The following is a 27,999-nucleotide window of genomic DNA, read 5'->3' as shown; positions in this document are numbered from 1 at the left end:
GAAGGCCGGAAAAATGCGCGAAAAAACGCCTGCAAGGAAAGTCAGTGTGCCGTGTGCTTCATAACTCCACGTACACACTCTAAAACAAGGCGAGTATCCCAGGCCTAGTAACATTGATCGCCCATTACGAGAATAAACCACAAACACTGCATGGTAGTTCAGTAAACTTATTAAATAATGGCTTCGTCTTGCAAACTGTGAAAAAAGAAATACTAATAAATCAAATCCAGGCTAATAAATTCGCTGTCTTGAATCTCGATAGTTTGAGAATTAACTCGTGGTGACATGGAGTTAAGATTGAAAATGAAAAACATCAGTTAACTGCTTCTCTGAATGAGGAGAAAGTTTTATTGAAGAGTACATATCGAGACCAACAAAACCTAAGCTCAACTTGTGTTAACTGCGTAAAACAATATTTACGAACCAGATTTTGAAAAAAACAATATCACATTGATAATGAGAAAATTAACAATCCATAAAGAATTATTTAAAACAGGCCAAACAGGGTTTGTCAAAAGTTGTACAGTTGTAAATACCATACTGCAGTTCCAGAACTTGGACTGGGATTTAGAGTCAAGGGGAGAGGTGATAATTATGTTACCTTTGCAAAACATTTATTTAATCTCTCGCCCCATGTCAGGAAATCGCTGAGACAGTCCTGGATTCTGGATTCTGGATTTTGGATCCCACGCCGTGGATTCTAGTCCAGGTATTGGATTCTGGATGTTTTGTCAGTGGAACTGGGATTCCGAATTCCAATCGTTAGTTGGACTCCTGGATTTCTTGAGCCGTATTCCAAATTCCAAAGCCAAGGATTCCAAATTTCACAGCAAAAATTTGCAAGATTCAGGATTCCAAAAGGAAAAATTTCGCGGGTTCCGGAATCCGCATTCCCCTAGATGTGGCGAAACCTCCATTCCCCCGCTCCCCCGCCCACCAAGTAAAAACAGATCATTATCCGTTTCTAGGGAACTGCCCACCTACCCCTTTGCCGTAAGTGAGAAGTAAGTGCTAATGTTGGCTTAGGGGAGGGGTAGGTGGGCAGTTTCCCAGGAACGTATAATGATCTGGGGTCTTCTGAGAGAAATTATTTTGGTTTTCGTTCACACTTCGTATAATTTATTTGATTTGCCTCTTATAATCATATTTCCCTAACTACAAAGTGCTTCTTTTGTTTGAATGAACTTAATGAATTTATGCTATATGTAAACACAGATGAAAGATTTGTCGTTGTTAAGTAAACGAACAAGCTAGCAAGCTTCTTTTTGTTTTTCCGAATTGACATGTTTGGACCAGAAATTTTGTAAGTAATCTCTATCTGAGATTCAGAAACCTGTAGAAGAGATATGATTAAATAACTAACTGAGCAAGAATTTAATTACTAGTTGAGCCTAAACTGTGTCTAGTATTGCAGAAATAAAGACTAAATTCCCATCAGAATTGTAAAGTATGCTTTATGTGTATAATAAGCTTTAGCAACTAATTACTTTAATTAATTAAAACCGGGCACCTGTTTATATCTGAGCGCAATGAAGACAATAGTCGTAGAGTGCACTTCTATAATTTGTGTGATAAGCTTATGCCGACAAATTAGTCTAATCGTCCGAAATCTTGAGCTTGGCGCAGGATTTCTCAGTTGGACGAGCAATAATAACAGCACCGTTCTAAAAGGAAAAAATGTCGAGATATCCGCATCGGATTTTAGCGGAAAAACATAAGAGGGTACAAACGCAAAACAGCATAGAGGATAAATTTCTGAAACAGAAATTGGAGTCTTTCTCGAGAGAAAAGCTCTATATTGACAGAGAACTACGACGGATTTCCTTGGCTAGAACAAGTTTGTTGGAGAGCCTTGATAGGTTTAACACAATTCCTAAATCAACACACAAGCGCTTGAGTCTACCTTGCTTAATTGACGGACAGGGAAAAGAAGCTAATCCAAGACCGATAAGCTCATTAAGGAGACATACTATTCCTTCATTCCTGGAAGGCGTGCGCGCTGTAGCAGAATGTAAGCAATCTCTAAAGCCACGGGGAAGAGAAGATACTTCACTTCAAAGTCGTACAGGATCCAAGCCTACATTGAGCGCAAACGGTCAAAAAGCAAATTTCGTGCAAGGACTTACTCTTAAAAGTCAACATAAAGATCATGATACTCGTGGCGCAAGTCCAAACAAAATCTCCTTTACAGGACAACCGTATGAAAACAAGTTAAATCAAGAAAAAAAGCGAATTTCACGACAGGCCAATGAGGAAGAGGAAAAGACGAGGGACCGGCTACAACTTCCTGTATTAGCTGACAGTCCCGCTAAACCCCAGCTAATTATCCCAAAGATAGGTTCAGTAAGACAGCAACACCCGCGGGACGGGATGCTTGCTACAAATCTGAAAAGCAAGTTCCGTCAGATAGGATCCGTTGTTATGGCCACCGCTATTTTACGGGTTGCAAATGAAAAGAAAGCAAAAAAAACAAATTGAGAGAGAGCAAAAACTCGTACGGGGTTTCTGTTGAAAAAAGAAAGTGGAAATTGAGACTGGATAATTGTAGGGTTTTTTAGGAATAATACGAAAGAAAAGGAAGAAGGAAAAAATCGATTTTTTACTTAGCTTTGCACCCAGTTTTTCACAAAATCAACTTCATCATATCAAGGAGATTGGTGCAGGAACGTGTCCTGTTTAATATTCATTTACAAAAGAGAATCAAAGCAAAATATAGGGTGTCAATATTTGCGATTCGGCTCACATCTTTCGGAGCTCGGCTCTGACAGATCGACATGTGTACGCACAAAGCTAACAGTACTTCAAGCTACTTCAAAAAGATATTACCAGTAGGCCGTTCCCGCAATCCTGTGAACAAAAGAGAGTTTAAGCTTCACGTATACGGGAAACGGTAAACGTCAGATTCAAGTTGAGAATCTCAAAATGACCAGTAAAAACTGTTCAAAACAATTTTTACGGATAAAAAATTGCGTGAAACTACTGACTTTTGTGTAGAAATAATGAACAGTAAACGACAAGTAAATGAGAAACTTGATCACGTGGTACAAATTCGCGTTTGCCGCTTGACGTAACGTGAAGCTTAACCTCTCTATCTTGTAACTGTGTTTGCTCACTGGAGTGGACTGCAGAAGTTTTCTGAAAATAAAGGTGGATAGCGCTATCTGACTGCAGGATAAATTAGGGTTTTCGTAATACAGCTGAACCTCTCTACAACAGTCACCTTGGCCATTGTGAGAGGTGGGCGTTGTAGAGAGGTTTAAGCAAGAGTCAATGTAGGGACTGTCCGCCAGAAAAGTGGCCGTTAGTGGAGCTAAGCTCGACTTCACTTTTCCATTGGATAGTGGTGGGTAGCGCCATCCGAACCGTTGAACAACCGAGGTCTCGCGTGTTAATTGAAAAGTTTCCTCTTCTATTAAGGTTCAAGCTCCGAACTATGGAACAAGGTTCTCAATTTGGAGCTGAAATTTCGTAGAGTGCACTCCGCTAGGAACACCTGAAGGAACACAGGCCACAAGAATAGGTGTCTTTCTAAAAGAGGGTCAAAGAAAATGGCTGTGAAAAACAACAGCGACTAACTCTTGAGTGTCCGCTTTAGGGAGGTCTCCTTTGAAAAAGACAGAGAACTAAGATTGATAGATTATGCTTTGTGAATTTACAAGTTATGTTAATTAAAAGACCGCGTGAGGCCATGTACTTATGCTTCAAAGAAAAAACAAATGAACAATTCAAACAATACGTAGTTTACTGTTTGGTTTTAATTTGTACAATATACACAACAATACAAAACTTGTTTATGTGAGGCTTACACCAAAATTTCCCGTGCAGATTAGCTAATGGAGAATGTGGTAAAATGGATCGATACGTACACACGGCTTGCAAACAGATCACTAAAATCTCGGCATTCCACAATCAACGACTCTGAAAACTACTATCTACAATATACATTTGTCGTATGAATATGTACAAGTATGGAATACATGCTTGCCTCGCAATTTCCTTTACATGCAAGTAATCAAAGATGGCGGCGGCTCGTTCGGTGGTTCACTGGGTAATCTTCACTCGCTTGGTACGGAACGAAATTTCTGCATGTAAACCCAACGAAAAGTTGTTCCTCGTTCTAGGATCTATATACCGCCCTTCATGTAAACAGCTCCCAACACAAAGAAAAGCCGGGGCATTTGTTTTATTTACGCGATGCGCATGTACCAAACCACAGCATTCACTCGTGTGAGTCTTACTTCACTTTACGCCCAGTGCTCGCGCGCGGGAACACCAATTTCACTTTATGATGAGAGATCGAAGACCAAACCTTCAATACTGAGGTACCTACCGTTACAACAAGCGCCTTTTTATCCTCGTCGTTTACTGTCATTTCCATGAATGCTCTGGTTATTTCAAGTGGCATGCTTTCGATCTCTACGCGTCTACCACAGAAGGTCTAAACACAAGCATACAAATTATATTTTTTAGGAGTTGCTTTGCTTTATGACTTGATACCCGCTACTGTGCCCTTATTGTTACAATTCGTTTTTGTGCTACCAACCTCTGAGTTTGAGGAGGTATCTTTTCGTTATGCTGTAGAGTCTTTTAAGTCTGCGAAGGAACCCTCACGTGTGACCATTCAAAGGAAAACTATTGAACACTAGTTTTCTGGGTTCTGGGGTGCTGTTTATTATGCTGTTCAACGAGGTTCTAACTTTTGAGTCTGTGAATGAAATCCTGAAGTGTACCTGTTTAAATGAAACTGAGCTGCTTTGCTGTATGTTAAAGCAGTGGGCTTTTCCGCTGTTCAAGGCAGTATTTTAGCTATGTAGTATGTACACAAACTGATACCGAACAGAGTTTTACAATACTTTGGCATCACAGAAAAATACGGACGCTGCTGAGTGGGTAGCTGTTATACGAATTGAGCTGAAAAAAGAGAATTTTTAACGGAGAGCTGAGATTTGAGAGACAGAGTAGCAAGAACTTAACGCTCGATAAAAAGATGGTCAACTATTGAACTTTTTCCAGTGATGTTTTTCCCTTGCGATTACTTACAGTCGTGTTGAGGTCTTTTTGTAATGTGTCATGTGTGATTTCTCTGAAATCAAAGAAAACGAAAAATCATTAGACATGCCAAAGAGGCAAGTTTATTTAAGCCGTCGACTCTCCTGTGAATCTTTACCAAACAGCTGAAATAGTTTTTTTCAGGGAGAGAAATTTCGAAGCAGAAATTTTAAGTGTTCAAGGCAAAATATACTCCCAAAAATTAAGCGATGCGCGTAATTTCATTTACAGGCAGAGTAGGACTCTGGACCTTCTCTTTGCCGCTTCGTCTCCAGACACTCTCTTTTTTCCTTGGACCTGCCTCTCTCCCAGGCCCCACTCCTTGCTTTTACCTGTCGTGCATGGTATCATGGGTATCATTGCATGCATTGTTTTTCATCTTCCCATGACACCCTACTTTCTTTGTCTACTGCAGGAGAGTGGAGCCTGGGGACGACACAGTTATTTCCGTCACTTTTCGGCAGGATTAGCTCAGTCGGTAGAGCGCTTGACAGCAGAGCGGGAAGTCACGGGTTCGATTCCCGGGGCAGGACCAATACCCAGGGCCTTAAAATAACTGAGTACAGTGATGCAGCTGTTTAAGGGTTCATGTTTTAGTTTGGGTGCTGCTGCAAGACATTTCTGACCTTATTTGGCTATCGTGAATGGTACAACACACTTATTTCAAAATTCATGAGTTCTGTTTCACCTGCTTCAAGTTAGAGTATATTTCAAAGTTCTTCAAATAAAAAGATAATTATTGATATTTAGATATGAACTTAAATTCAGAAGTATACGGCCTATAAATTGTGGTTTTAGAAGTTTGAAAGGCATTTTAGTGTGTTTTGAAAGCTTTACCTAGTATATAAAGTAAGTCCTGTGGACAGGTCTGAATTTTTTGGGTTAGTATCTTAAGAACAGTAGTTCAGGTCTCAGGTTCATTTGTCCATGGGAATTTTGCGGAAAAATGCGTTTTGAAGCTAGTCAAGCCGTTTTCTAGTCATTGCCTAGCTATAAAGAGCCAAAACTTACCACAAAGCTATTGGCAGGTCATACTTTTCACGGCTTTCTGATCCACATTCTAAATATCAGCTTGCGAAGTTCGGACATGTGCAGAAATCAAAATCTCGAGTTTTTGGGTTTAAAAGTGAGACAGCAGTCTTGACTTTTTCTTTTTGCTTTCTTTCCTCCCCTTTTCTTTCGCTTTCATTGCCTCCTTTTTTTTTCTTTTGCTGAGCATTTAGTAGGCTTCATTTTGGTTGGGAGAAGTTTTTGGGAGAGCTTTATGATCTTAGGATTAGATGAAAGGAAAGTAAGTGGGTAGTGTAACAAGATTTTCTTGGAAAATTTTTAGGTCAATGTGACATGTCTCTTTTTTTCCTTTTTCTCCGGTCTCCTTGACTGTCTCATGCTCATTCTAGTATGGTTTGAAAGATCTCTTCACCCTACCCAAGGCAGCGGGTAAAGTTGTCCTTGGCATTTAAAACTGATGACGTCACAAGCGGTAGAAGGGAGCTGGATCTGCAAGGGCAGTTACGGGCAGTTGAGGGGCAAATGGGTTTTAATAAAAGACAGTCCAAATCCAAGCCCTAAGAAGTACCTCTCTAAGGGGCTTTCTTACAGCATGTTCATCAAAGTCTGTGGATGCCATCAGCCCATTAAAAAATTTATCAATGGAAAATATAGTCTCCTTTGCAGTCATTTTAAGTGTTGTCACGCAACCCTCCTTCCTGCGGAGCGTTGTGTGATGACCCTAAAATCACTTGCGAAGGATACTATGGATAACATTACTTGAAATACAATGTACTTTTTTTCTTTTACCAGGCAAACGCTTTGGTGAACAGCCTTATTGGAGAAAGCCGAATTTCAACATTAGGTCTGCTAGTTGTAGATGAGGTAATTAACAAGGCTAGCATATAATTTACCGACAGTAATAATTATGAATCATGAAACCTGATGGAAATATATCACGGTGACCTAACCTGCACCAGTTCCTCTGAGGCTCCTTATGACAACATTCAGCAAATAAGTTTATGCTCAACTGGACTTGAGGGAATGCTACAATGCTACAACTATCACTAGTTTTAAGCTTTCTTTGACCTTCAGTGTGCAATCTTAAGTGAGTAAACAAAGTGGTTTTTCAAAGTGGCTATTGTATTGTTTTGCACAAAATGTATGCCAGAAATTCATAGCCTACTTTACAGATTTTGGGATACTTAGATGCTCTCCACATTTAAGGGCACTACATTTAAAAGGGTTTCTTTGATTTTAAACCCTCACTCTGGCCAGTAGCTTGATTTGAATTTTTTTGGCAGTGCCTAAAAGTTCAACTCCTCAGCCCCACTTGATTATTTATTTGCAATCTTCTTGCTTGACAAGCCAAAAGACTTTGTTTACAAAGGGTGTGGAGACCCTTAGTGTCTTACGCAGATAATAGCTTGTAGCGCATGACCTCCCCTGTGAGTGGCCAAAAGAACTTCTGTGTAGAAGGTTAGGAATCTGCAGCCTGCTGGCTATAGGGACAAATAAGATAATTCTGGCTGTTGTTAATGATAACAACTAGTAGCATATCCAGTGGGTCGGCTCTGGGGGTGCACACCCTTCAAACAAAACCAGGACTCATTAGAGCAGGGATTTTTGTTTATAAGCCGTGCTTAACTACTGTTCAGCTGAAATTTTCACAATAACATTCATTTGAAAGCATGAAAATAAAACTTGCTTAGCATGCACTTTGCCTTTCAACCATCTCATAACAAGATTGTTCAAATTTGTAACTTTGAAGAAAGCGAGAAACTATTACATGTAACACACCTTCATCACCCTGAGTGCAGAAGATTGGAACCCTGCCCTCCCCCACTCCCCATCCCCATAGGAAAAATCCATCAACTGTATCTCTTTTATGAGTAATCCAATTTTGCTTGGTAAAGGATATTGGGAAAAATGTATCAACAATGCTGTTGTCCCAGGTGCAAAGAAAGTCAGTTTTACAACCTGCCATTCGGGCAAGCTGTAGCTAGCATGTACTAGCCCACAAGTCATTTCAACTAGCCCCAAAACCCTTTTTGATTAGCAGGATGGATTACAATCCTTCTGTAATTTGAATTTCCCCAAAAAACAGCACTTGCCCGTCGGGCAAGTTAAGAACAAAAATCATTAGCTTGATAGCAAAATCCACTAGCCCCGGGCTATCGGACATGACTTTCTTTGCACGCTGTGACCCATTTTTGTTTCTCTGTCAAAATTGGTTACTGAAGTTTTTTTGTGGTCTAAAATCCTTTTAACATCTCTTGTACTGCACCAATTTAGCTGCACATGTTAGGTGAAGTAGGAAGAGGAGCTACGTTAGAGATGTGTTTAGCCAAGGTCCTTTTTGCTTCTTGTAAGTACAGACTTTTCTGCCTCAAAGCAGTTTGAGTTCAGAATGTAAAAATATAAAATATGGTACAGTAGAACCTCGATTTAACGAAGGGCCATGGGCGCGGCAAAATTTGTTTGCTATATTGAGGTTTCATTATAATTATTCAGGTTCTTTTTCATACATTTTACTATTACTTGGGTAAAGAAAATTGTTCATTATACTGAGGACTTTGTTACATGGAGGTTCGTTATTTTGAGGTTCCACTGTATGTAATGTTCTAGTATATACACACTCAGTGATCTTGGTAATTCAAGCAATCTGATTGGTTAGCTATCTCGGACTGTGACGTTATATTCACCGCGCTAGGCAGTGAATATAAAGCAGAACAAAATCGCTGTCGTGAACTGGGTGTTTTGCCAAAGTTTCATAGTGAAGCCTTTTTGAAAATACACGAATATCCAAGTGCTGATGACTTTGAAGGCAAGAAAAGACTTCATGGTGTTCAAACAGCATGATTTATGGTGAAGTGGTTTACTGTAGCTATTCACCTCAGGCTCAGTTAATATTGTTCAATAATCCAATTAATTATTCAACAATATTAACTTCGCCTTCGGCGAATAATTGTTAAATCTACACAGCCATAAAAGTCTTGTTTTTATTTATTTCTTCATTTTATAGCCACTACTCAGATTATTGGTATGAGTGCAACTCTGAGTAACATTGCAGACTTGAAGGAGTTTTTAAAGGCTGAGGTGTATTCAAATGATTTCAGGCCGGTATGACATTATTTTAGTTATGACATTTTTTGAACTGTCCAAAGACTGAGGGAGCTTTCCATTTGTCAGAACTGACCGGCCAGGACATTCCCTTCATAATGAGAATTTTAGTTTTAATGAAAGCTATCCAGTCAGATCAGTCAAATGCTAAATAGTATGCACGAACAAAATCGTTTTTCATCAAAAACTCTTTGAAAAAGCCTCTTTCATTTTCAAAATGAGTGGTGCAGCCATGGTCTGGCCGGCCAGTTCTGACTTTTGGAAAGCGCCCTGAGTAGAAAGTACAGGAGAAACACAAGAGACTTAAGTGTGATGACTTATGACTTAAGGGTAAACATTACAGAAGAATAAAATTGTCAATAAAGACAACTTTCGTATTAATTTATTATTCTCTTCCTATAATTATTTTAAAAAAATGACCACTTGACTAAATTTCCCACTTGAGAAAATGTTCTGTTTTTGTGATTTATTCATATTAAAGACAGTTCATTAACAACAGTTAAAAGGAATGCACTGTGTTCTTAGCTAGGTACAGTATGTGAATGGGTACAATTTATCAATAGAAAGAATAAGAAAGGGGCTACTTTTTCTGTCAAAAATGGTATATAGATGGGTAAGGGGTTGGACCTTGGCGTGGAACCTGCCCCCTTAAAACTTTGATGAAAAACCTTCCTGGTAACAATTTTGGTAGTCCACAAGCATTTTAGCATTTATTTTCCTTTAGTTTACATCCTTCAATGTTTCATTAATTTTTCACCAGGAAATTATCCGGTCCAGTTGTCATGATAACACCTCTATATATTCGCAGCTTTGTTAAAGCATTTATTTGTATTTTAATGGTTGGTTTTTACCACTTTCATTCAGGTGGAGTTGAAAGAGTTTGTGAAGGTAGGGTGTGATATTTATAAAGTTCCAAAAGCTTCGGAAGATGAAGAAGATAATGGCAAACCATTTAGAAGAATTAGTAATAAACAGGTAAACAAATATGGCATTTGCAAGTAGAGAATTAATAAGAGGCTATAATAAGTTTTTATTTGTCCTGTTTTTGCTTTCAGCATGCCATGTTGAACTAAATTTTTTGCAGAAATTCAATTTTGAGGATCGGAATTTTTTGTATTCTGCAAAAACTTATTTTGCAGTTGTGTAAGAATATTTTTTTGGTCTCTGAGGATTTATTTTTGCAAATTTCATCATCATTATCATCATCCTTTGGCCTCCGGAGTGCAGTCGGGACATTCGTAGAGATCTACATAACATACATACAAACATACTTTGGTTAAGGATTAACACAGCCATAGGCTAATGCGGACAAATTTTAACTAATTATTTACAGCGAAAACAAAATAATAGATTCATAAAATACATGTGAAAGTACACGTGCACAATTCCAATCAGTGAATTTTAAGTAAAAATTCAGATGGGTACTGTAATTCTAAGAATATAATATAATTATAAAATCGTCACTTTTCTTCACTTTCATAGTGGTCTTAAATGAAAATTCATAAACATCTTTAGAAAACCTACATAATATCTGTTGAAAATGGCCCTTCTTAGTTGTTTCACTAGTTTCACTACCTACTGGATGCCAGAGGATGAGAGATGAATCTCTTTATCTGCCCGATAGCAGTGACCAGCAAACTGGATTTTTGCTTTTGATAAGACCCGGCCTTGCCTCTACTGCTTGTAAACACAAATGAAGAGCTTTTTCGGCAGGCTAATTTCTGAGACATTGCTTGTTCTACAGGGCCAAAACAAGGAGCTATTACTTCGTGATCCTGATCAGTTACTAACCCTTGTGTTGGAAGTTATTCCTCGGCATTCATGTCTGGTGTTTTGTTCTACTAAGAAGAACTGCCAAAGTGTGGCCTTACTGCTGGTAAAATTTATGCCTAGGTAAAATGGATATAATTTTGCAGCCTCAAGAGATTCTATTCAATAAAGGTCAATTCTTAAGGGATATTAGATAGGTATAAAATTGTGGAGAAAGCATTTGACAGGGCTAACTTTGTAAGCCTGAAAATATCCGTATCCAACTCTGCATATAAGTAGTAGAGTTGCAGCGCGAAGTCAATCAGAGAGCAGGGAAAAATAAGGAGAAGAAAAGGGGAGAGGGGGAGAGAGGAGGTTCCTTTGCTCGCAACCAGCAACTCAACCCGTTCGCTGTTTTTCCTCCCACATCTGTCCGATCTCTTTGCGTCGTCCCTAAAATCTGAACGCCTGGAACAGGCTAGACTTTAAAGAACCTCTCTCTCCACTAAATCAAAGTATTTTTTTGAAGGGCTTATAGCGTTGGTCGGAGGTGGCGGGGGGGAGGGAAAGAAAAAATATTTTTCTCGCTTCCTCTCAAATCGTCAACGAAAGTAGATTTGACACTCATTCAAAATGTCCCCCCGGAACTGATAGCACTGGATCTCGACGATCTTACGGAAAAATAAGGGACTGTAAATAGTCAATGTTGTCCTTGTTTTAACCTTTTAGGGTCGCTTATTTAAACGAAGTTTAACTTAGACCTCTGTTTAAGACAATCTGTGGACCACTAGATCTGCTTGTGAATACATGGGTTATTCAAAGTAGAAACTTGGACAGAAACGGTAAATGAACAGATGTTTCCCTATGACAGTACGCTCCTTGTATACTGTTAGGATCAGGGGCAAGCGGGGGGCATGGGAGATGAATAAAAAAGGAAAGAAAGAAGGCAAACGACATAATCAGCAAGAAAACTTGTGAAATAGTCTTGTGTTTTACTTTTTGTAGTAATAATGATAATTCCATTCTTTACAATGAGGGCCCAGTTGTTCGAAGGCCGATTAGAGCTTAACCCGGCTTTCTTTTTCTTGTGTTCAAAATCATTTTCTCGAATAATTTTAGACCTCTGTTATTTTTAGAGCTTCCAGTCGTCAACTTGTAGGCAAAAACAATTAAAGCTGAAATGCTTTTTAAGCTTTCAAATCTGAATTCAAATCTTGCACTAACCCTGTGTTATCTTAACCCAGCTTTGAACAACTCCTCCCTGTAGGAAAAATATAGCACTAATGCTAGTGGGGTCGAGCAAATGCGTGAAACAAATACTCTAATTAAAAAATAACAGGGTTAAGAATTCCAGCTGACCGGAGCATGGCTCAGGAACTACCGTGAACAAATACAGCTAGCTGTCACGGCGGGACTAGTCTCCTAGTCAAATAATAGATAAATAATTATTTCCGACATCATGGAACTTTGTAGCTGCATGTTTCTACATTTTCAGGGAAATGTGCCAAGTACAAGCGAAAGAGAGGCATGACCTAATGAAAGCTCTTTACAATGAAGCGAGCGGCCTTTGTCCTGTTTTAAAACAGACTATTCCCTTTGGCGTAGCATACCATCACAGTGGACTGACCATGGATGAACGTAAACTCATTGAAGACGGTTACAGTCAGGGTGTGCTGTCTCTTCTCACGTGTACTTCTACGCTGGTAGCTGGGGTTAATTTACCAGCGAAGAGGTTTGATTTCGAAGTTTTGATCAAGTTTTTGTGTCGGTCCGTGGTTACAATACCCTGCTAGCAGAGTCGCTTCGATCTCTCCTAGATGAGTCGAACAGAAGATCGAAGGAGACTCTGTTCGGAGAGTATTGTTACAATCCTAAATCATTGGAATGAAACCTGCTAATAAAATGTAGTATTTCCCTGTGGTACTGATTGTTATGCTGTACAAGGTGTCGATTGTAACTTCTGTTTGGGGAGTGAAATCCTTAAGGATGACCATTCAAATGAAAGGCTTCTGTACAAGGTTGTTTTAACTTTTGCGTCTGTGGATGAAGTCTTGAAGTGTGACCACTTAAATGCAAGTTACTGAGCAGTATTTCCTGTGGTACTTCTACTATGCTGTACAAGGTGGTACTGATTCTATAAAAGAAAGCCTTAATTGTGACCATTCACTCGAAAGATGTTGCATAGTAATTTTTTTTTTCATTCTGTTTACTCTGCTGTGCGTTCTGTTTGTAGCTTTGAACACCGTAGGTGAAATCAGAAAATGCGCTGGCCCAAATGAACTTCGTATGGTGCCGTTGTCACATACTGAAAAACCATAATTCTCATAACTGTTTGTTATTTTCAGGGTTATCGTCCGTGCTCCTTATGTTGGAAGTGCGTTGCTGAGTCAAAGTCAATACAAACAGATGATTGGACGAGCGGGGCGAGCTGGGATTGACACGTCAGGAGAAAGCATTCTTATCATCAAAGATGCTGACAAACCCAAGGTGAGTGAATAAATGAATGAATGAATGAAGCTTTATTTGATCTCGGGTTTGATGAGGTTGATTAGACCTCTAGCAAAAATGCAAGAGTTGAGAGGCTTTGCCCCCTTTGTAATAGATCCGAAATTGGTGATGAATTCCACTATTTGTTGAAATGTACTCACTCATCACTTTCTCATATAAGGGCTATCTTCTTGGAGAGCCCATACTCGATAAACAGTAATTTTACGAATATGTCTTGCAAGGCACTATTTTTATATATCATGTCTATGTGTGATGAAAACATAATAAATCTTAGTGCCTCTTATATTGAAAATATTCTAAATTGTTATATATCCGAACTCTAATTTAACTTTCTTACCATACGAGTAGCGTAGAAGCTGTACATAGCCAAGTACTTTTTCTTTTTATGTTAATATTCAATCTATAGTTGTGGTTCCTAACTTTTATTTTACTTTGTGTCATTTGTAATTATATTGATTGTTTTGGTACTGTGAAGATTTCAGTACCAAAACAATCAACATAATTGTCGAAAGTCAATATAGTTGCTAATAAGCCGAGAAAAAATAATAATAATAGAGAAAGAAAGGGAAATCCAAAAACTTGTTTACAGTATAAAGCCTTAAATTACGTGATATATCTATTTACAATAAAAAGCCTAATTACATAATAGAATATGGATATTATTGAGAATTAGCCAGAACTTTGGCTGGCGGACTGCTTCTTTAAAAGCTGACAATGTACTTAGGTAAACTTAACCCGGTGTCCAGTCGGTAAACATTAGGAAGCTTTGGCAGCAACGGCGACGGAAACGAGAACGTAACTATTTTCAAGGTCAATTGCATTCTTACTAAGATAATCACTGACAAAAAAATCACTAAAAAGGGGGAAAATTAAATAGCGTTCACAATGTGTTAATGACGAATATTTGTATAATAGTTGAATAATAGTTGTAAATAATAATAGTTCTAAATAATATCAGTTGTAAATAATATTTTAAGAGGAGGCCTCCAATCACCTAAGGGTGGTTTTAGTTAATAGTTGCCTCAATAGTTGTAAATAATATTTTAAGAGGAGGCCTCCAATCACCTAAGGGTGGTTTTACGGAGATTCCTCTAAAATGAAGGTCAAAACCTCAAAATACATTAAATAACATACAGCTAAAAACTGAGACTACAACTAAGGTTTAACACTATAACTAAGATTAAACATACTAACTACGGTTCAACTGATTTAATAAAAACTGTTTTAGTTTGTGTTTAATAATCGTTTTTGGCATCAAAAGCTAGAACGAAGATTAAAATACTTACTTCGGTTAAAAATGGTGTGATGAAAACTGTTTGATATTAAGCAAAGCAACAACTCTGCATGTTCTTTTCATTTGATTCGCCCTGTGCGTGATGAGGAAGTGAAATTCTGTAATGTGACATCTCATAGGGGACGCAGATGTACGAAAATGAAATTTTGCTCCTCTTTCTGAACTTGTATGCGTCCGTAATAACTTGATTCCAAGAGAATTCACTTGATATTTGATATACATGTATCACGCGAGTTGGATATCGCTGGATATTGCGGGCCTCGTTCTCTGTTTGCAAAAAGAACTCATAATATTTAGTTATATTGACCTCATGCGTGATCAATAACACATACGTGTATATCTTGACTAGTCACTCGTGGTAAGTGACGCATGTATATTTTAGCTAACATCAGCGCTGCTCCGTTGGTAAATAAAAGTGCTGAATACGCAAATCGTTGACAGGTTGATGCACAGCTCGTGATGAGAACAAAAGAGATCGAAACAGTTAGGATGTACAACCCAAACCTGCACATTAAAGAGCACAATGGTATTTTCGGGCTGGCCTCAAAGAAAAAATGACTACTTCTACTGACGCTAATCTATCTGCGACATACCGCACAGTAATTTTTTGACGAATTATATGGCAAATGTTAGCAAACTATTTTCTTGTCCTCTCAAAAGGTTGTACTGAAAAAAAAAAAGGGTTATAGATAATGTTCTTCTGCAAGAAGCTTTCCATTGTTCATTCGATGCTTCCAAAGTCACTTTATACAAGTTCCGCTGGCTTTTATTCCACTGTTACTGTAAACGCTCGTGGTCTTTTTAGGAGTCTGTAAAAGCAGCCAGCTGGATGAAAAATATCTCTAGATGTTGTTGCAACTTGGTCCGCTGCTGATCCTCCGAACACTTCTAGAACTTGAAGGTTCCTTCGTCATTCCCGGTGCTTCGTTCGCCTCCGTCTTTCTTTTTGTCCCGTGCAAAAACAAGACAATTACAGTGAAATAAGTTTTAGAAATAGCCTCAACATGGCCGTTTCTACTTTATAACTATATTTATTGTATAGTTTAATCAGCAGATTATATTCGTCGGCTCATTGATGTCGCTAAAATGATGATTTTATAGGGTAACACAATAACTGGTAATCCAGCCGTACTTCTTGGTTAACAAATAAGGACAGTAACAAATAATTAAGATAAGCTTAACTGGTAAGAATTCCAACTCATGACCGGAGGCAACCCATTTGGCTATTTACAAGCGTGGCTAAGGATTTGAACTTGTTACTACTTAGAACAAATTCACCTAGCGATCAGGGCTGGACTTGAACTCCGGGCCTTGGATTGCAAGTTCAACGCTCTAACCGCTCAAAAACGCTACCTCCTACGTGGTCAACATAGGCGCGGCGGGCAAACTGCAAACTTTTTTATGCTTCTAGATTACTGATACGTTTTAGAAATAGTCTCAAGTCCAAGCGTACGCAACGACACCCCAAATTGTCTGGTCTAAAGATGTGGAGCTTCTTTAGATGGTGTTTGTGGTTGTGTTAAAAGGGTCGGAAATTATTTGCACCCACATTTATGTTGTAGAGCTCTAGGGGAACTGGATCTGTAACAATGTCTAAGCTCAATGTAGCTAGCAAATTATGTAAAAATTTCCTAGGAACTGAAACTCTTCACATTTTTTAAAATGACATTTTGCCACTTGCTTTCTGACCTATAGCGTAGTAAACCACGGCATTTCTGAAGTTTGGTTATGTGGAAGAAATGTAAAATGGCGCTTACTCTTCAGTTAAAAACAAACTGTCTAACCATTTTCAAACAAAACAAAGCAAAGCGAACCAAGCAAACAATGGTATCAACAACAACAACAACAACAACAACAACAATAAAACAGCCAACATTCACCAAGTGTCTTAAAAAATCTAGCGTACCAAATGCATGTCATTCTTCTTGTTCAACGGGCTGTCTTCTTCTTCTTCTTCCTCTTCTGGGTATTCCTTCCCTCCGAGACTGTTCATCGCCGCCTTGACGGTTTCCATTAAACCTTGACCTCGTTAAGTTCCTGCGTCTCTCTATCACATACAGAAAGAGAATTTGAAGAACACAGACTACAAAAGTAAACACAACTATCAAGATACATGTGTCCATGATGGACTGCATTTTGCTCCAAAAAGCGCGAGTTTTGCACTGGGAACTCGTAAATTTGCAACTGGTTGCGGGGCTCGTTTGTTCCTCTTATCAACCCAAGCCGGGGTCAATTTTTAATAGTTTGGTGGGGTAAGGAAAGGCTTATGAAAAAGGAAATGCTTTTCATTTTCAAATCATGAAATCATGAAAAAGAAATTCCATTGAATAACATCTTCAAGCCTCGGGGGGCTAGTTCTTTCCCTAAATACCTGTACGAGTATGCGTCGCCGAATGAGCTCGTTAGTTTATTACTCACGATCTAGAACGGGTCTAACTTTCCTTATATTCAGCACGGTTCCTAGAACGGTGTAGTGTGCTGTAGAACGAGGTATTGAAAATTTGCCTGTTTCTAGGACGAGGTATCTTTCATCGAGGATCCAAAATTGGAGACCTGAGCAACATCTACCCACCCAGAACCTACTCGAGTTAACGCCCCCGGGCCTCAAGTCAACTCCCGATAAACCGTGTGTAGCTTTTGGTCTCCTCATTTGACGGACCTTTGTAAGATTATCTTTTGAGGGATTACTTCTAGTACTACTTGGAGTATGGTAACATTTCCTCATGTTATCACGTTCACGGTTTGTATACTTGTTTATCGACCCTATGTGTTCCGATTCCAGGTCACGTGACACAGTACAGGTTTCTTTCAATTTTCACGCTATTCGAATGTGCATGAACGCATAACCTCCCAATAGTTACTCTAAATAAACAACAGTTTCTCTCAGATTTTATCCGAAAACGAATATTTTGTACTTCAGATTGGCCATCCGCCCACACCCCGAATCCGATAATAAAGGCCGCCGAAAACACAACATTTCGAGTGGACACGTTACATTATCCTGTCTCGCTGTTTCCACCTGGCTCCTCTTTTAGGCCTAATAGCACGTCTTATTTAAGTCAATTTTGCTTGTATAAAGTTAAATGTTCAAGCGCATGCTTCAATTAACTCAGAAGACTACTTAGCACAATCAGCATGGTTAATTTCAGGGGAATCTAACGACTTTCCGGACAGATAAATAGTTCTCATAGGGCAGCTACATATTAACCAAACAGGCTTCTAAAGCATAGAGAAAGCTAATTGAGACACTTGTGACGTATTTGGAAACATTTTGTCGTTGTGTGCCCCTGTAATTTCTCTGCTGATCTCGAAAATCGGAGCAGTTAACAAGACAGCAAGTACGACCTTGGAGGTTTTGGTTAAGACTAGGACGAAAAAGTGCTCGGTGGGACTGGTTGGACAACTTTGTCTACTAGCAGTTTTTATGAGATGAGGAGAGGAAGTAGTTCGAATGATTCAAAGCTATTGGGGATAAACTGTAAAAACATCCGTTTTCGAACGGAAACGGATACATATGTGGCCGAACGAAAACGATTCAACAACACTAACTGTTACGAGAGTTTTTCTAAAATGGAGAAAAAAAAATCCTTGTCAAATAGAGTGGATTTGAGTAGTTGAGGCTTCACGTTTTTTTAGGAGTGGACGAATGCATAATCATAAAATGATAGATGAATTAAAGTGTCGCTTTAGAACGTTGTATGACCCAGACAGGAAAACAAACAAACGAAAGTAAAATGTTGTTCTTGAGACAGGACAGCTTGAACTAAAATCTGGTAAGTTGAAGGCAGCCTGAACTTTTGCTTCCTGTACACAAATTCAAACTTTTTCAATTAAATCAGGTCAAATGTTGTTTTGAAAACCCTAAAACTCGCTACAATTTCCACTTGATGCCGTGTGACCTAAATGTGCTCGTGGGAAATAATTTCTTGTTTTATTGTAGTGTTGCAAAACTAAAGCCCTCGGAGGGTTCCGGTTAGGCAACGCATTAGTTTTAAGATTCTACTATTTGTTTTAAGGCCATCCATGGATTCGCGCCAACGTATTTAAGAGAACTTGTGTCAATTAAAAGATCAGGCAGATCAGGAAATTATAATTTAAGATCCTCGTCGGATGCTTTGTTGCTTGCTACGCCAACTTACAGAAGTAGGGTTACATTAGGAGAGAGATCATTCCAGGTCGCAGCTCCGGCACTTTAGAATGTAATACCGCGTGAGATTCGTTCTGTTACAGATCTAGGGATTTTCAAGTGCCATCCGAAAACGCACCTCTTTAGGGAAGCTTTTTATTAATTTTTATCACGATAATTACTAGTATCTTAACATATGTTGTATATTTTAATTTTATCACAGTATATTTTAAATAATTATTAGTTAGATACCCTGTATTAAATTATTATAGATAGAAATCATGTATTACGCGCTTGATCATTTCATGGAAAGGGCGCAATATGAGAATTAAATTATTATTATTATTATTATTGCAATTCAACGGTATAGTGTCAGCTAAATAAAGGGTGTCCGCCTTAACAGGTTTCCTGAGAAGAACTTTTGGCGTCGAAAGTTATTTGTTACTGAAACGAAGCCGATACTCCTGTATAGCCTGCAAGAGTTAACACTTTCCGCAACGTTTTTTACCCAACGATAAAGCGACGCCAGCGATCCCGAAATGAGCGTAATCGATTTTACTCTCAGCAGATCTAAGGAAGGAGGAATAAGGGAGCGCTGGGTGGTAAAAGGAGACCCTCCAGGCCTGGAGACCCTCATAGTCGACCTGAGCAAGACAGCCAACGGTACCTCCGCTACTGATATATTCTCCATTTCATGTTGTTCAGTCTACTTTAAGATGCGCCAGTTTCCGTGATTCTTAGAACTTAAAAACTCGGGTTTGCCTTGGGCATACTAGAAACTGCCGCTTCCGCTTAATAGAAGTGTCAAGTCGATGCGATACGATTAATGTTGTACAGTAAATACGATAGAGTTCAAACGCGTGCGGGGGGTGGATGGGTGATAAGGAGGGGGGGGGGGGGGGAGGATGAGGGCTGTTCACTCGATTTAACCTTATTTTGCATCCGTAAACCTTTTAAGGGTTAAGTGATAAACACACTTGTTTGTTAATTGAAAGAGGATTGCTGAAATGTGTCGGTTTTTTTTGTGACTGTTGAGAGATGTAAAACATGTTTCTTTAGCTTCTAAACTGCAAGTCTAGGTGTAGACTCTGCCAGGCTCTCGGATAGTAATAAAACAAGCCAAGCGATCTGGGAAGGGGGAGATGGCGGGAAAAAAAGGAGACCCTCTCTCTCCCCCAGCTCCCGCGCGTTTTTCTTATCCCTTTTTTACTGCACGTGCCGACTGCACTACCATCTTGTTGTAAAGCTTCTCATTTCATATTATCCACAACAACATACAGTTTCCGTTTCCTTTCGACTTATCCTTTCGTTCCCTGAGAATAGTTAGTATGCCCAGGGTGATTAAATAAAACCCGAATGGTTCAGGGTGAATGAATGGTGTTGTTTTTTGATATATATATTTTTATATGAAATATCACTTCATCAGCTATCTATGCCTATAGTATGAATCAGTTTAATATGAAATCTTGTAAAGATGGCTCCTACCTTTGAGACTGTAAAAAATCCTATGATGTGACCATTCAAATGAAACCTGTTGGGCAGCACTTTCACATGGTACTCTTTGTTTTAACCATTTTTACTAAATGAAATTTGGAAATGTTTTGTAATTTTTTTTAGCCACTCACGTCTAAGAGTGAATTAGAAAAGGTTAACACTCGGAACAACCGCGGCGCCGGTTTACACAAGTGCTACGCGGCTTTGCAAATCCCTATGCTTGTCAACTTGCGGTTATCGGGACCCTCAGTGAATGTAAGCTGAGCTTGCAGACTAGCATTTCCGCCGCAATCAGAGTATTAAACACAGGTCACCAAACATTAGGTGACTTAAAATTACAAATTCAGTCGTACTGAAGCAAAATTTGAGAACACCATTGCAAGCTCAGCATGCATTACTACATGATTACACGCTATAAGCTGCGTGCAATGAAACTTGAGGGTGTTTTTAGCGGAAAGGAAGTTCTAAAGCGACAGATAAGCTAATCTAACGGAGTATGAAAACTGTAATAGAAAAGCGCCCATTATGTTTCAGTCGCGTCCGACTTTTGACACCTCGACCAAAGGTCGGACTCGTTTCAATCACTGACAACAGGAAACTGATAGATAGATAGATAGATAGATAGATAGATAGATAAAACCTTTATTTGAACGTAAAATTATTTCGCCCAGATAAGGCGAATTGGGGACACTAAATAAACTATACTATTGAAATGCTAAAAACGAAACAAAGCGAGCAGACTTGCCCACAAGTCGAGTTTTCTGAGCGACGAAGTCGGGAAAACGGCCGATGACCCAGTGGTAAAACGGACTTCCTGAAAGTCTAGAAACTGAACCTGTTTGGATCTCTCTCTTGTGAACGTGCAGCCGCGTTTGTTTGATCTAGCCGCAGTTTTTTGCATGGTAACAAGAGGCTCGCCTATGCCTTCGCCTTCCTCGTCAAAGGAAGTGTTCTAGAAGACAAGGGAATTATTCAGGGACTCAACACCTTATTTGTTTGTTTTTAATTTTTTCTGTTTTTTTTTTCTTTTTTTTTCTGTCATGCAGACTCGATTTCCTCCGTTTTCTCGATTTCTCGTCTTCCCTTGACTGGTAATCGAGCCTACTGAAAGTGGTGCGAGAACTTACTGTGTATGAACCCAGCTATTTTTATAGGTTGGATCTGATTTGGATATGTGTCGTATCCTTGTAGAAGAGTAGTCATGCACCAGTTTTGGAACTCACAGGTTTATTCCGTACACTGTAAACTGCTGACTGTACACTCCTGAACACTGTAGACTCCGAGAATCCAAAAAACCTGGTAACTTATTCTGCTCTATCTTGATGGTTTTAGTTTATAAACCTAGTAAAAACTAACGAAATGAAGTTCAGACGTTTCAGCGACACCATGACGCCAATATCATCAGTTTTTGCATGTATATACTTACAAAATAATGTCCTTTTTAGTTCCGTGTTTATTTGCACTTCGTCGCGCTATTTAAGCCCCAGTATTCTCATATAAATTCTCCATACTGATCTCCATACATTTCTTAAAAGAATTAGTTGAGAGAGTTTGATAACAGATCAAAGCATTTTCTCTTTAGTGATCATTTTATTAACTCTCATAACCATTCATCTTTGCAACATATGGATATTGTTAGGAGAAAATTGATGTTGGTCACCCTTGAGACTTAAAGGGTTAACATGTCCACGCTGTAACGCTTTAACTTTGGGCGGAATGCAAAAAACGCTCATTCAAAACTTTTCAAAAATAAAAGAGGTCATTATCGATGCAAGGGCTAGCGCATTCTCTCCTGAGGAGATCTTGTTTATGAAAACAAGAAGTAAGAATCCTCTCATGATGATGAATGGTTATTTACGAGTATAACTACCAATACTGACCTCGAACGAGGTTTTCATATTGTTATATTTGTTACAGATTAGTCACCTGTTCTCAGGTCCTTTGGAGAGCTGTCGCAGCAGCTTGCTGCATGAAAATGGCAAAGGGTTACGGGTGTTGCTTCTTACTCTTGTTGGATTAAAGGTAGGCCTAATGCTCGTCAGTCAAGGATTTGAAATGTTATGTGAATATGGCTGGCTGCCCATTCTTCAGGTGTGGGGAAAATAGGCGAAGCCGGAAAAATGTGCGGAAAGTCGTCGGCAAGGAAAGTCAGTGCGTCATGTGCCTCATAACTCCACGTACACACTCTAAAACAAGGCGAACATCCCAGGCCTACTGAATTCACGAGTTAATGAATACGGAAGGGTAGGAAATAGGTTCTGCGGTTCACGTATTTCTAGTTTTAATTAATTAAACGTTTAAACCTTTGAAAGGGACCACCAAAAGAAACTGTAATAGAACAGGTGATCAATTACCGGAACTGAGAGCTTAAGAGCTGTAGTAATTGAAATTTCTCACTACCCTAAGCCTTGATATCTGTGTTGATAAAAATATTAGCTTTCCGTCTTTCGTTTCTTAAACAGCTTTGCTCAACTGTTGATGAACTTAAGCAGTTCATGCAGAACACTCTGCTGTTTGTACAGTCACCTGCGCAGTCAGTTGACATAGATAAAGAGCTTAAAACATCACTTGAGTCACTACAACAACTCGGACATGTCATAGTAACTAACACAGCACAGAGCAGGAATATAGAAGTCACCCATCTGGGACAGGCCACATTTAAAGGTGCGTTTCTTAGCGGCAAATACTTGCGGACGTGTCCTAGTACAGAATAATATAAGCGCTGGGGTTATACAACTTCGTAAGTGGTATGGGGTGGGGGAGGGGGCGGGGGGCTTATATCCGGGGGTTTTATAACCGGACTAAAAAAGCGTTTCAAAACAAGCTATAAAGTAGTGCTGATCAAAATACCTTTTAAATTAAGTCATTTTTTTAAGGTCGTAAAAAATTGAATTCACGTTGTTTTAAGCAGCTATATCACGATCTTTCGGTTTTACATCAAAATCCTAATAACATATTGAAAAGCCTGAAATAACTCTATTACTGAACCTCAACTTTAAGCGTGTGTCTTTTGCCAGCAATAAACAGGATGGAAATGGATTGCAAACCGTGGAACAATTTGGGCCAGCTTTTGCAAGTTAAACCATTCTGTTGTAAAAAAATGACCAAAAAGCGATCGTGCCATTTTTTCTTTCGATAAAATGAATTGGTATCTTTTTTTTGGAGTTCCTAATTATAGAAGAGATGACTGAGTTATAATTTTAGCTCCGTTTTCACCAAAAAATGTGGAACTCGCTTTGACATGGGTACTTCAACTTTAGCGGCAGTCTTAGGGACATAAAAACATAATTTAAGCAACCACTGCTCCTTTGACACCGTTAATTGCACTTACGTGTGTGGCAACATTGCCTTTACAGGGTGCATTGATGTGGAGAGCAGTCCTGTGATCTATCGCGAGGTAACAAGAGCACTGGAGAACTTGGTACTAACCAATGAACTGCATCTGCTTTATCTTGTGACGCCGCTGGACATCAGGGATTCAATTGAGCCGCAATGGATGACTTATTTTAAACAGGTACGGATCAGACAGAAATACGCAAAGAAATCAGCCGGAATGTGAAAATTACGCGTCGCGTAAAAAGGAATCCTTTAAACTTAATTTAAAAACCAGAATGTAGATGTTCCAACCAATGATTTGCTTGCGCCCTCATTGAACAATGAGGTCAATGACATCATCCTCTGTCTCTACCAATATTTGAAAGAGGAGACAAATTATCGCCTAGCCTGAATTTCAACCGATTACTTCGAGTCGTTATTACTCCCTCGAGGAGAAAACGACTCGAAGCAATCGGATGATATTTAGGCTAATTGTCACCGGAAGTTTTTTTTTTGTTAAAAAAAACTTTGACTTTAGTGGGAACGAGTTTGTCTCAATGGGATGGTGGAATTTACGGTTAACGGTAAACATTTTGGCTTTTTACGGTCAACAGTCACTATTTCTTCCGGTTATATTAACAGACACCTAAACAAAATCAGATGGTTTTAAAATATTAAAATTAGTTCCATATTAGTTGAAAAACCTTTTTAAGGACGGTAGTATAGGTCTCTAAGGATTTTTTTGAGTGGAAAAAGAGGCAGAAATAGGGTCCATCGAACACGTGGCTACTTTTGTATCTTTGTAATGTCTTTTGTGATCATGATTGTCTCGTTCACGTCTTATATGATTTCATTACAGGTGTTGTCTTTTGGTGATTCAGAACAGCGAGTGGCTGAATTGGTTGGAGCCACAGAAAGCTTATTATCGAGAAGAGCTACAGGTCAACGGGTCAAGAAGGTAAAAGACTAGTATTGCTCTTTTCTTCTCGAAATTTTGCTTTCTTCTTTAGCCCCTCTAACTTGCCTAATCGTGTAGCATTCTACACAGACGTTTTTTGGGCGTGTCAAGCAATCGATGGAAAAGGATTTTGTGACGAGTCAAAAGAGAGTTTATCAAGGCGCTTGAATCTTATGTTGGTCTTTGTCATACAATCTTTTAACTTTGTCATGCTTTCTGTTTTAGTATTTTCTCTTGTCATTTAGGGAGATTGGTAGCTGGCAGGGGGTTACCAAGGGAACAAAATAACTGCCTTGGGGGCACTTAAGTAAAGAAACCAGTTATCGTGAGGTCGTCGCTAAAATCCTGTCTTTTCGCTGTTTGTAGGACGACAGTGAAGAAGCTTCCGTCAAGAGGTTCTACTTAACTCTCATCCTGTACAAACTGATGAAAGAGAATACCATCTGGGACGTTGCTAGTTTGTTTAACGTGACACGAGGATTTGTGCAGAATCTTTTAACTTCAGCCTCATCATTTGCTTCATGCATGGTGCATTTCACTCAGGTACGTCTAACCAGTATTAGTAGGATTAATCGCCCATTACGAGAATAAACCACAAACACCGGTATTTCAGTAAACTGATTAAATAATGGCCTCGTCTTGCAAACTTGCGAAAAAAGAAATAATTCAAGTCCAGCCTGACAAATTCGGTGTCTTGAATTTCGATAGTTTGAGCCCAATTCCTCCTACTTCACCTTTCAGTAAACGAACTAAAATGGCAACTTCGCATGCTAAATGATCCTGTATGTTTAACAAAACATTAAGGCCAATGCGAACTCTACATCTACTGGACTCTTTATGCGGAATTATCGTTTTCCAAAGATTGAGAAATGGTGTATCTTTGATTTTGCAAACAGAAAGTGGTGAAAGTTTTGTTAGTGGAAAATGCGAATAGAACGTTATATTTCCAGCTCTTTAGTAGGAGACTTTGTTTTTACAGTTACCGACGGGCTAAAAATTCCACGAATGCGAGTTTTAATCGAGTTTCCTAAAGCCATAACAGGTTATCACACTACCCCGGCGGTCAGAGGTACAGGGGATTCAAACAGCCAATCAGAACTCGTAGTAAAACACATGATCCGTGTTAAGCGCGGGAAAACGCGGGCGACTAAGTGACGTTTGGATTTGTTTTCAATTCTTATTGGCTGAGAAAGTGGCGGGAGATTTTAAGCTAATCACAAACTGCATTTGTATACCAAACTAAACGAAATACTCATTCACGGACAGTCCTTTTGTCTCCAAAGATACAAGACTTCGTACATTCCTTATCTGTATGATTCGGACAAATCCATAATTCGAACAGTTGAGTCTGTCCCTTTGGTTTCCATACTAATGAGGTTCAACCGTTTTTGAAAACTGTTCTACAATGATTAATGACAACAGGAACTGTATGGTTTATGACCTTGTGATGTCACTCCACAGGAGCTGCAGGAGTTTTGGGGAGTGAATTTACTACTTGAGGCCATGGTTAAGAAGTTATCCTACACTGCTACCTTGGAGCTTGTTCCTCTTATGGAGGTCCCTGGTGTCAAGCAGGTCAATAGAGATTTATTTCTTTCGCTTCCAAAAAAAGGCCCTTTCCGTGAAGTGTTTTTTTTTCTGGGAGGGGGACGCGGGGTCGCGTAAGGGGACTAGTAAAGCCGTATAGAAATGCATCTGCTTCTTTAGGTTCAACTAACAGGGGTCGTGACGGGTCAAGTTTGTCCAACAGTGGTGAAATCTGCAATCAAGTCTCCTGAATTAGTTCTTAGTTGCCCTGACCTTAGAAGAACTCGATGCTGATTTTGACTGTTTAGTACTTTTTTGCATTGAAGAGTACTTGTTTTCATGTCTTTTGACGTATAACGTAACATAAAACCTGCTTTTGCTACCACCAGACAATTTAAAGGGCTTATATCCAAGTCTCTCAGTTTTTTCAAGGCTGTTACATTTTGCATTATTACATTTCGGTTTTTAAAAAGTTATTTTCATTTTTCGTCAAACTAGTTTCATTTCGCGTTAAAACGTTGTTACGTTGTGGGTCAAAAGTTGTTACATTGCACCAAAAGTTGTTACATCTTGTGTTATTGTAAAAGATTTGAACCCAGGAGTCATTTCATAAGTAGGTTGAGTATGATCATCCGGGTGAACGTAGTCCTTAATAGGACTGTTGTTGCTGACAGTGACTGATGTTTTGACAACCTGTGCGGTAGTCATCTTCAGAGTCAAAGTGAGTTATATCACGTCAGTTGATGGTATTAAACTCTGGTTATTGACCTGATTGGTTAATTAAGTCGCGACGTTATTGGTCGTCTGTCAGTTTAGTATTGATGTTATTAGCTATGAAGGCTCGTAATGTCATTGGTGCGTTTCGATCCGTCTATTGTCACAGATAAACTGTCGTTTATAGTTAGTCAAATTTTCAGTTGTCCAGTCGTTCTGTCGTAGTTAGTCTTGTGTTATTGTTGCATTTTACGTCAATTGTACTTTCTGTGGTGTACCACTACCTGATTGGTCAGTGGTGATGATTATATTTCTTTGTTCTCTGCAGGCTCGTGCACGCCAGTTATTCAAAGCAGGCTATAAAAGCCTTACCAGTCTGGCCTGGGCCGATGTTAATTCCCTTATGACTGATATTGAGCACCTGTCAAGACGACAAGCCAATCAGATCGTGTCAGCTGCTAAGGTAAAACCGGTAAAACTGATTAAACTGGATGGATCTCTTGTTGCTGTTCGTGGGGTTGGGGTGTTGAGCGTACACACCTACGCACACTTTCTGTATTGCTTTTCAGAAAAATTTACAAGTTTTGCACACCCGCAAATAGCAATGGCTAATCTAAAGCGGGACATGCTTACGGAGCTAATTACAAGAGAGAAAGAAGAAAAAACAAATACAAAGAGACATGTTGCAGGATTTTTTGGCATAATTTCAGGAGAATCTATATGAGGCTAAGGTTAACTTAAGTTTGCTTGATTTTTCATTCAAACAAGTGTGAGCCAGTTGTCCGTTAGCCTGCGTGGCAAGCGCCGGTTAATGTTTTTTGGTTACGTTTTATATACGCAAAATTTCGTCCTTCACCCTGACAAATTTAACAAAACCGGCGCCTGTTACGCAGGCTAGTTGTCCGTTTGACGACAAAACAAAAACAACAGCGAAAGGGCAGGAAGAAAGTGATAATGTGAAAATAATCTTTAAGTTGCCAGATTTCAAAAGCTAGAGGTGACTGACCTCGCTAATAAGAGAAAGTTCAGAACCGGGAAATGGCAGTAAAATGGTATTTATTTTGTTTTTAGATGCTCTTAGAAGAGAAAGCGGACGCTTTGCGGGAAGAAGCAGAAGAGATGACAACTGTTCCAGAGAAACCGAACACATAG

At 39.1% G+C, this 27,999-nt stretch overlaps 1 protein-coding gene across 1 annotated transcript; it reads left to right on the top strand.

Moving 5' to 3' along the window:
* Positions 1-1,677: 1,677 nt before the first annotated feature.
* On the top strand, positions 1,678-27,999 carry LOC140932429 (helicase POLQ-like). The gene is made up of 16 exons (XM_073382040.1): positions 1,678-2,343; positions 6,853-6,924; positions 8,335-8,407; positions 9,065-9,162; positions 10,027-10,137; positions 10,907-11,055; positions 12,407-12,643; positions 13,257-13,398; positions 22,251-22,355; positions 22,796-22,997; positions 23,690-23,847; positions 24,508-24,606; positions 24,973-25,149; positions 26,068-26,181; positions 27,176-27,310; positions 27,919-27,999. Exons 1-16 carry the CDS (start codon positions 1,678-1,680, stop codon positions 27,997-27,999), a joined length of 2,619 nt encoding a protein of 872 aa, XP_073238141.1.

The sequence above is a fragment of the Porites lutea genome, chromosome 3 (genome assembly GCF_958299795.1).
Source record: "Porites lutea chromosome 3, jaPorLute2.1, whole genome shotgun sequence".
Classification (NCBI taxonomy): domain Eukaryota; kingdom Metazoa; phylum Cnidaria; class Anthozoa; order Scleractinia; family Poritidae; genus Porites; species Porites lutea.
Note: the sequence above shows the minus strand (reverse complement) of the source record. Positions and strands in the feature narration are given on the sequence as shown.